At 46.8% G+C, this 10611-nt stretch overlaps 1 protein-coding gene across 1 annotated transcript; it reads right to left on the bottom strand.

Moving 5' to 3' along the window:
• Positions 1-296: 296 nt before the first annotated feature.
• LOC136659267 (serine protease 57-like) lies at positions 297-9804 on the bottom strand. The gene is made up of 5 exons (XM_066636401.1): positions 9750-9804; positions 9083-9254; positions 6395-6539; positions 1365-1625; positions 297-449 (listed from the first exon to the last, which is right to left on the bottom strand). The coding sequence occupies exons 1-5, from the start codon at positions 9802-9804 to the stop codon at positions 297-299; spliced, it is 786 nt and encodes a 261-aa protein (XP_066492498.1).
• Between the last annotated feature and the right edge of the window lie 807 nt (positions 9805-10611).

The raw sequence follows: 10611 nt of genomic DNA, 5'->3' as shown, positions 1-10611 counted from the left end.
ATGGTGGCTATGGAAGGGATAGACTAAGTGTGAGACTAAGAGACACACATGATTAGCACAGGACCAGTTAATGACTGAGAAATGTTTTATTTGCCATATTTTCTGTTATCTTGAGCTCTTGTGGGTCTATTGCAAATCATGCGGAGATCTACTGATCACACCGAGTTTAACTTTCACACACACCTGCCCTAATGGAGTGATATTTATTGGTTCCATAAAGTACATTATACATTGTGTTCTTCCTTTCCAATGAATTAACAAACCTTCCTTGAATGCAGGCTTCCCACAACCTCCCACTAAAGCATTTGCAGTACTCTGCGGGTCCAGGAGATATATTTGGAGATCCGGGTGTAGACATCAGGAGTTCTCCGATCCCCACATCTTCTTCCGTTGAAAGAGACAATACCATGTACTCGCCTTCCACAAATGAGGGGTCCTCCTGAATCACCCTGGGGGGAAAAAAAGCAGCAAAAGGGACAGTGATGGGATGTCAGGACGGGGGGTCTGGAGGTAAGCAGGTAATCAAGCAAGCAGTCTGGAGGTAAGCAGGGATGAGCAGTTTGAGAGCATTTCAATCTATGATTGGCACAGTTGGTACTCAGTTGGTCCCTGTGTGTCACCTGACCCCTGATGAGCTGGTAGCTGCAATTCCAGCCTCTGGCCATCTGCATTGGTGGAGCTGCAACACATCAGAGCAAAGGCCATCAGCTCCTTCTGTTCCTCCAGGGAGCTCCTGTCATGGGCCCACTACCAGAGCATCTGGCTTGAGACCCCAGGATCAGCCTACACTTCTGAGATCAAGGTGGTGGGGTATTGCTAGACAAATGGAAACCTTCTCCTTCCCCTCTTCCTCACTGGCCAATGGGTATGTTGCTCTTATTTAGCAGCCCTACTGCTGCCCATTGTCCAGGAGGAAAGAGAGGGAGGAAGAAGTACCCACATGATATTTGCACAGGCCTCCATCACACTGACCAATAGGACTAGTTTCTGCCAAACTAAGAGCTAAACCAGATGAGCATGCAAAAGTGTGTGTAAAGACATGCTTCCATATTTTATTTGTAAAATATGGCCAGAGTGGGGGCGAGGGATTCTGGGTGAGCCTGGAGCACATGGGAGGAGGATATTCACTCTTCCCCTATACACCATTTTAAAGCTGAAATCTCTTTCCCCGGAAGCCACAGTGAGACCTTGAAGTGCCAACTTGACAGGGCCTTTTTGGTGATAGCACCCTAGCTTGTGGAATGGCACAACTGAAAACTGTGGTGAAATGCTCATGCACAGTAGTCTGGATGGTACAATGGCAAATTCCAAAACCAGGAGGAAATTCAGAGGAGGAGGATTTCAGAAGACTCCCTTGTGCTCACCGAGCAGAATCCACGCAGACCGTCTTTGGTGTTGACTGCACAGATCATAGAATCAGAGATCTTTCCAGCCCATAATACATTGCAGGTCTCCCTGTTGATGATGGTTGTGTTGACTTCCATCAGTTTTGTATCAATGGTTCCAAAATTTGAGATGTCTCCCCAACCGGTCACTCGGCACCTGCGTCCAGGGTGGAGGTCAGCGTCAGGTCGGGGAAGCAGGATGCGTTTGACAAACCGGTTGAAGGTGACTGACCCATTCAGCTGGGAACATGGTGGAAATGGGAGCCATGTTAATACCACTCTAAACTTTGTCTCCCTGTAGTGTATAATCAAGGAATTCCACAATCTACATTGCCTGAAAAATGCTATAAATCTCCTGCTGTGTGATCATCCTGTTGTGTGATCACCCCACATCACCCCAGCTCATCTTAGAAAATCCACACTATAAATAGAGATTGTGCATCCTGTGATAAGATGCTCACAGAACCAGGGGTTCTAGACCAGAAGGGCATATTTTCAAGCTCAGGATCCTTTCCTAAGGATCAGGGGAGATGTTGATCAGGGAAAGACAGAAGGCCAGTTTCCTAGTATGTATACCAAGCTTGGCCAATCTGGGAGCTTCTTATTGCCTACCAATTGGAGGGGCCAATGTTGCATATCCCTGTGCCCTTCTGTATCTGAAGAAGATACCTGAGTAAACACAGTATGTCACAAATATTCACAATGCAATATAGTAATGATGGGGAGAATTTCTGTGAGCACCAATGTAGTATACCACATAGAGACAAACTTGAGGAGACCTGGGTTTAAATCATCACACAGTGCCAAGCTACTGGAACTTATTAATTTTTATATTTATTATTACTAACAATAAGTCCAAATGTTGTCACCTGTTTGTGCTGTTGTGTAAAACCGATATGATTCCTTTCACTCACACAGAAAAAGTCTTTCCCATCTTTGAGATTTATGTCATGGGGAACTTCATGTGCCCGTCAGACATTTTTTTCAGAGGCTTGCACTGCCACTTAGTGGTCAATTTTGAAGACACCCCACAAAATAAACAATACAGTAGCAATGAAGATTTGAGGATTCATGTATATTTAGTTAATTTTTTGAAATGCAATAAACCACGAAGAACTTTAAAAGTAACATTGGAAAACAATTGCCACATACTCTGCACTCATTGGCTACAACACAGGAAGGTTGAGCCTCATAATTTTCTTACTGTGCAATTGAGTACAATCCTGCCACTATATTTTTCCTTATGTTGTTTTCCTTATCTGAGTTTTTTTAAAAATGAAAATCTGAACAATTGGAGCAGGAGAAGCCTCTGAACTTCTCAGTGGGGGGTCAGCCCCGCCAAGTCCTCACTCCATTCCAGGATCTGCTGTTCAAGTCTGAAGGATGTGATCTTGGCAGGATAAAGCTGTCAATGCCTAATTTTCAGGAATTAGTTCAGAGTTAACAGACAGATGGGGTAGAGGAGGATAATCTCATCAGTGATGGCACCCAGTTCCTGAGGTCCATTGGGCAAAGCCCTGCCCTGGCTCTCTGTTGTCCTTACCCAGTAAAGGAGCACTGGGCAGTACCACTTCCACCAATATTGAGAATTCAGAAGTTGGGCCCAGCCAGGTGGGCACCCTGATGGGAATAAACCCTCAACCAGCACCCAACCTGGCTGACCCTTGTGTATCACTTCCAACTGAGAAAACTATTACAAACAGCCAGGACAAAGAAAATAACTTATCTGCAAGCAGAAATCTAGCTCATCAGGGATTTGAACTTAATCCAGTTCCTGCTGTGCTACTTGTCTATTTGCAGAGAGAGAAAGTTTAAAAAACCATTGGGGGGAGTCAACAAATAATCTTGCCTACTTGCAACTTGAATTGGCTCCAACCACTTCCAGATTCTACCATTTGAGTTGCCAGAACTTGGATTTTTGACCTGAAACAATTAGGATTTTTTTCCCCCTGTTTTCCCATTCCTTTGGTACAGGGGCTGCACCCTGGCACCAGATGGTTTTGTTCATTCACTAGTATACAAATATATGACATCAACAGGCACCACCCTCCTGAATCTCAAGTTGGAGTGGGGGTGGGGAGTCTGACCTGGCACCCAAACTACAGGGTGTCTAAAAAAGTACAGATGTGTCTTGGTATACATGGGGGGGGTTCTGGGATACCTGAATCAGTGGATACTGGGGATGCCCCCCATCTTCCTAATGTTTTTTAAAGGCACAAAAGTGTCACTTCCGGTTTTACAAAAAAAGAAAAAAACACACAACTTTTTTTGGCCTAAACGGTCACTCTGAGCCCCACAGAGGCTGCAGGTGGATGCACGTGGCCTCTGCAGGGCTCAACAGAGTCTCCAGAGGCAAGGGGGGGTACAGCTCCCCACCACTAGGATCATCACTAGGGTCATCCGGTGCGGGAGGCCAACATGCAGTGGGCAGGGCAACACTCCAGGTGGTGGTCTTGGTGATCTACCATTGCCCTACCCCCACTGGTTTTTTTGGCTGTACCTTTTAATAGACTAAAGATATTTCAACACAGTTTGTTTCATTGCATTCTGCATGAAATTATACATTGATTGATATATAACATGATGGTGTTATTTTTACAAACTATGATTTTAGTGATTTTGGTCACTAGTGGTGTCACCTCCCTCCAGGGTGTCAACTTACTAACACCTTATTGGAGCAGTTCTCAAACTTTTAGCACTGGGACCCACTTTTTAGAATGACAATCTGCCCAGGACCCATCATAAAGCAAATTAAAATAAATAATTATAAATAATTAAAGTAAAACAAATAATTAAATAAGGGGAAGCCAGCCCTGTTCCACCAAGTGAATTTTCTCTGTAGCCTGCCTGCAATAACACCCCCCACCCACCCAAAAGAGAATCAGTAAGATTTTCACCCCTACCCAGTACCTAGTTCAATTTAAGTTCTTATATTTCAAGCATATCACTATCAGGACCCAACTGGCTTTACAAGTCTGAGAGCCCAATCCTATGCTTTTCTACTCAGAAGTAAGTCCCATTATAGTCAGTGGGGCTTACGCCCAGGAAAGTGTGGATAGGATTGCAGCCTAAAAGCAGAAAAAATTCTCCTTACCCTGTCAAGCCTCTGTTTCATTCTTTTTATGGGCAGGGGGCTGCTTTCTGAAGCATTTGTTGAGCTCCAACTGCATCAAATCAGGACCATTCTTGTGGCCTCACATTTCCCTTTGCCTGAACTGCCCAGGAGACAAGGTGCATTTGCTTACTCATGAGTAAACAAGACCATGTGGCTGAGTTTGGCTTTCCATAGGGCTCAATACATTTGCCAGCTTGGAGGAAGGGACCTCCTTCGGTGTTTAAGGGGGGCTACATTCATTGGATCAGGACCATTATGGTGTTGTTGGATTCTTCTCAGCCTGCCCTTTCCAACGGACTAAGGCAAGTTCACCTACTCGCAAGTAAATGTGCGATATGGCTCGATTTTACTTTCCATTGGGCTCCATACATTTTTTGTTTTCCGGCTTTTTGCCAATAACTTTTGATAGGAAGGAGATATTTCACTTCAGTTTTTCCATTGCATTTTGCTGGAAATTCCACATCCAAAAATATATAACATTATGGGGTTACTCCTAACCACTGCGATTTTAGCGCGTCACCCCCCAGTGCCTGTCACCCCCCTTGTGTGTCACTCGGTGTGGCCCACACCCCCTGCACCCCCTAGCGACGCCACTGCTCCCAACTCCTCAGGAGGGTGTGGGGGAGTGCAGGGGGCACACATCCGCAGTTAAGTGGAACCATGGATACAGGATCCGTGGATATGTGGGCCCCCATACACACATTTTAAGGAGCTCTATTTCATACATACTTCCTTGTTGCAAGCCTGCCACACTTCAACATCTAAGGAAGAAATTGAATAGGTGAATGGAATCATCCCAGCCCCCACATTGATGGAGGTCTGCAGAGCCCTTGGTCAGTGATGTCACTGGTATACAGATGCCAATGGAGAACATTTGGAGCACTTAGTCTCATTTGTTAACTAAGGGCGCAATCCTGACTATAAAGCACATTTGTGCCTCTTCGAGAGTCAGCTGGGCTGGTGCAGGGACATGCGCCGGTCTGCGGAGGCCGCATCCAGCCTCTGCACTGACTTGGGAAGGGAGGGTTGCGTTGGCCAAGCTCGGCCGATGCAGGTGTCTGGGAAGGGCAAGGAGGAGGAGACGGGAGGGAGGTGTTCTGGGGCGAGGGAAGGCAGGGCGGTCTGCGGGGGGTGGAGAGCGGGAGGCAGAACTGGGACCTGGCTGTTATGCCAGATCCCAACCCCGTTCCCTAAGCAGGGTGGAGCGGCTGCAAGCTGCTCCCTTTCTGCTTGGACTTATGCCACCTCATGAGGTGGCGCAAGTCCGAGGAGACCCATTGGGGCCATGGTGGCTTACCTCCTTCCCTCCGGCTGTGCCACTTCTGACCCCAATCTTGTGCCTCCCAACCCGCCTGTTCCAGCGAAAGATAGGATTGCACTGTAACTAATTCACTGGGTCAAGCAACTGCTTCTGTGTGCACTACAAGTAGGGCCTTGATATCCACAAGGGATCCATTCTCGGACTCCCTGCAGATACAGAAAATCACGGACAAGGAAATTCATAGTGTCTGCTCCTTTAAACCCTCCAAACATTGTAATGCCTTTTAAGGCATTCTGAGTCACAGGGAGGGCTTCCCTTCCAGACCTTCTAGCTGCATTGTCGAAGAGTGGACCTGGGGAGGGGCCTTTCAGGCTTCACACAAACTGGGGCAATCAGGAGCCCCTCCCCTCTCAGCAAAAATCCTGTCATCTGACCTGTCCGCCTGAGAGGGAGGAGCTTCCCACATGTGCCACACTGATCCTGCTTGGAACCATTAAGGGGAATTCACAAGCTAAGCTCAAACCTTCCCATTTTGTTGATACGCTTGTATATTTCATTCCCAACCCCTCCTGCCACATTTGTAGACCAAACACAAACCATAATTGGCTACCACCAAGGCTTTCCCCCACTCACTTTGAGTAAACGGATGTCATTTTTCACTCTTTGAGCATTATATCGTGGATGAGCTACTGATTCCTGAATGCTGAAAATTTGCTGCGAGGCCTCTCTGGTCGCGATGGAGTGAGCGCCAAGCACAATACGAACGGAGGATGACCGCCTGCATTGCAAAACAAAAGAGTTGGACATGGTCATCTTTTTCTCCCCCCCCCCCCCATGTACTGAAGTGTGTGTGAACATCTGTCAAAGGATACTATGGAAGAAGCTCAGACTGTTTGTCTTGATAGAATCTTCATTGATAGAATCAACAAATATGTGCGCATCGGTCATGGAGGAAGATGCCAGTGAACAGAAAGAACTGATAGCTGTGGCCAATGGTGGATGGACCAATTTTGGAATTTTAGAAATTCTCTTAGTTAAACCGGACTTTAGGACCGGAAGAATGCAGTACAGGGTGAAATTCCAAAAGAACAAAGAAGGAAGGAAACGGCCTCATTCCTTGCAACAACCTGAAAAGATCTAGAATATCAAACCCCAAAGTAGCTATGAGTACTTCATGGGTTGGCCTATATATGAGGCCAACTGAGGTTACCGTCTCAGGCAGCTGAGCCTGACAGCACCCACCTTCATCGAGCCACTTGACTCCACTTCTCCTCCTATTGCTCCTGCCATCTAGACTGGGAAAGGAAGAGAGGGATGGACTAGAAGAGAAAGTATGGAGGAGAGGAAAGCAGTGGGCTACAGCACTGATATTCTAAGCCCACCACTCTCCTCCTCTCCACATTTCCTCTTTCTTTTTGAGGCAGAGGCAGGGAAAAACAGAGGCTTGCACCTCAACGTGTAAGGGGGGCAGCACTTGGCATGCCCTCTCAGGCCCCAAGAGGTTTTGGGCCAGCCCTCACTACCCCTCCCCAATTTGTGTGTATTTTTTAGATTGGCATCCTACCCTTTCCTTAAAGAGCTCAGGGCAGCCTGTGTAGGGTTCTTCCAATCAGGGCCGGCCCATCTATGAGGTCCACTGATGTGGGTTGCAAGGGGTCCAAAAGGATGGCAGATTTGAGGTGCTTTCACCCTGAGCCTGCCAGTACCACCACTGCTACTGCCTCCCTTCAACCTGCTGCCAATGCAGACTGCAATTATCTGCTTCCCATTCGAGTGACTGGGAAGCAGATCGTTCCCATCCTTACCATGTTCCTCTTGCACTGTCATCAAACCTGGAAGTGAGGGACTTCCAGTTTTATTCACAGTGTGGGGATCTGCATTGTCCCTGAAGTGTAAATCACTGTTCTTCAGCCTTGGGATCCTGACCCTAATGGGATCGTGAAGCTTTGGTTGTGGGGTTGCAGCAACTTACAGGAATGAAAAAGGGTAAAGGCCACTGAACTAGAACACCACCAGATAAAGGGGGAGGCATCTGGTATACCCTCTCAGGTACCAGGAGATGGCGTCCCAGTCCTGCTCAGGTTCTTAGCAATTGTGCTAAAATAGTTTTCACTAGTGCCAGGCCTCATGGTAACATTTTCTGTTCTCTCTAATAAGAAATATTTGGTTACAGTGAACCGTGCTGGAAGGCCACTGAGAGGGGTGTGGGTGGGTGGGTGGATAGGGTCCTGGGAGGGGATGGGGTCAACTGTTGGTTCCCAGTCTCATACTTTATTTATTTAAAAAGATAAAGGTTCCCTCCGGCATTAAGCCTACTCATTTCTGACTCTAGGGATGGTGCTCATCTCCGTTTCTAAGCCAAAGAGCTGGCATTGACCGTAGACAGCTTCTGCGGTCATGTGGCCGGTGTGACTAAATGCCTAAGTGCACGGAACGCTGTTACCTCCCCTCAAAGTGGTACCTGTTTATCTACTTGCCAACTGCTAGGTTGGCAGGAGCTGGGACAAGCAACAGGAGCTCACCCCACTGTGTGGATTCGAACCGCCAACCTTGTGGTCAATAGGCTCGTCGACTCAGCGGTTTAACCCACTGAGTGTAGTTATTTAGACTGAAGACCTTTGCTGTAAATGAAGTCCTGCACTTCCAGGTTTAACAACATGTGTGTGTGTGTTTGGTAGTACAGAGTTAGCAGAACTGAGAAGACATCTGGCAGTGTTCCATGTCGTGCCACCCTGTTCCCAATTACATCCTTTACACCATCTCACCCCATTAGCTACACATATGAGGACAGTTAGAGTCCACCTGTCTCCACTCTGCCCCACGTTGGAAAGTACATCACATGCAGGACACTACAGGGCAGTGCAGGCTGCAGATGAGTCAAGGGCTACCTGATTTAGAACTTGACTTTGTCCTCTTTGACCTTTGGGGATGTGTCTCTACCTGCCTTCCTCCAGCCCCCTTCCTCTCTCTCTTCTTCTGATCCTCCAAATATGCAGATTTCTTTCCTTGAGCTCTGACCAGCTGCATGGAGTCCACCAAACCATGTGGTCTCCCACACTCATGCAAAAGGCATAGCTGTAGGAGTTCCTGTTCCAAATTTTAGGACCTGTACAGTCAACAGAAAGGTTCATGAATTAAAGTATTTTTCTTTGCATTTCCTCTGCTCCTATTTCATCTTTACCTGCAAACTAGCAGGGGTTGGTGGGGGGGGGGGGTTATTCAGAAGAAGAGTCTTCTGCAGTATGACTCTACTTGATTTAGACCCCCTTTTCCAACACTCTACACACAATGTATGTATCATATTGACTTTCAGATGCTTACTTGGGAATGGTACAGTGTGCTGCCGTCATCACCCATTTGCGCTGCACCAGGAATCCACCACAGATATGTGCCCCATTTATCTGGAGGGAAGCCATAAAAGGCAACGAATGGGGTTTTGCTTCCTTGCCCCCAATAATCCAGCTCCCCAAAGTGCCAGTGGGGAGCCAAAGTCCTGTGAAAGGAGAGAAAAGCTTGATCAATTTTTATGACTGTGACTGAGCAACAATGAATGATGAAGAACTTTGAGAAAAGGAGAAGAATGTTCATTGACAGCTAGGAATCTCTCCTTCCCTGTGGACTGCATTGTCCATCAGAATTTTAGGGAAAGCAACACCCTCCAACTAAAGGTAGGGGGTAGAAAAACAGCTGGTTGAAAAAAAATGGCTGCAGCCTCTTACACAGTTGCTTGTCTAAAGGATGTGAAGGAGAGAAATGAAAGATTTTCAAAAATGACATAACTTTGTGTGTTTTTAAAAAATTAAACTGCCAGTTTCACAGTTCAGATTGAAGGACAATTTAGCAAGAGTTAGTTCAATCTGCCCTCAAAGCAGATTGAACAAAAGCACAATATATTTCCAGCAAACTCATATTTGATGAAAACTAAACCCCGAAATGCCATCCCTGAAGGTTTTCACTGATTGGGAAGGTATAAGCAGGGCCGGCTCACTCATGAGGCCGATGGAGGCAATTGCTTCAGGCAGCAGGTTGATAGGATAATCCATCTCTGTTCAACTACTTGCCTCCTATGCTCCTCCTTTTCTTTCCACTTCCTGGATTGGAAAAGGAAGAAGCAGACTGAGAGGAAGAAGATATGGGGAGGGGAAGAGAGTGCTAAGATAGTGTGTTGGTGAGTGAGATGAGCAGAGGCTGGCACATCATCGGGTGACATGCACATCATTTGGTATGTCACCTCAGGCATCAGGAGGGCTTGGACTGGACCTGGATATGAAACATGCAACACTGATGGCAGAAGTGGGTTTATCGTTTTATTGGAGAGGAAATGTGAGAGGCTCCATGAGCCAAGAAGAAGCAAAAAGCAGCCAGTCCTGACAGCTATTGAACCAGCTGACCAGGAAAAGGACATACTTAAAGATTCCCTGAAGAAGCTGCTTATGGGAAGGCCTCTTGGTCATCAACTATTTGAAGTCGATGATCCAATGGAGGACAGTCCTACAAGATGGCCACCTGGTAGAATCCCTGCTATTGTGCTCCTGCTATATGCCCTAATATCTCTCTTCAATTGGATCCATTGACTCTTTTTCCTCCTCTGGATGCTTCCTGAGTCCTGGTAGAGCAAAGCAACACTACCAGTTGTTTCCAGTCTGCAATCTTGTCTTTGGTTTACAGTGGATTCTAAAAAGCTGCTCCGATGGGGAAGAGGAGAAGGCATAAACACTCCCCTGGACAGGGCAACTCTCCCATCAAGTTAGCCAAGCAGCTACGTCTGGAGGACCTCCCAGCATGGTCAGACACAGTAGGTGAGCTCATGAATCTTGCTTCTCCCAACAGATATGAAGCTCTTCATGTTT

This window comes from Tiliqua scincoides, chromosome 8 (genome assembly GCF_035046505.1).
Source record: "Tiliqua scincoides isolate rTilSci1 chromosome 8, rTilSci1.hap2, whole genome shotgun sequence".
Classification (NCBI taxonomy): domain Eukaryota; kingdom Metazoa; phylum Chordata; class Lepidosauria; order Squamata; family Scincidae; genus Tiliqua; species Tiliqua scincoides.
Note: the sequence above shows the minus strand (reverse complement) of the source record. Positions and strands in the feature narration are given on the sequence as shown.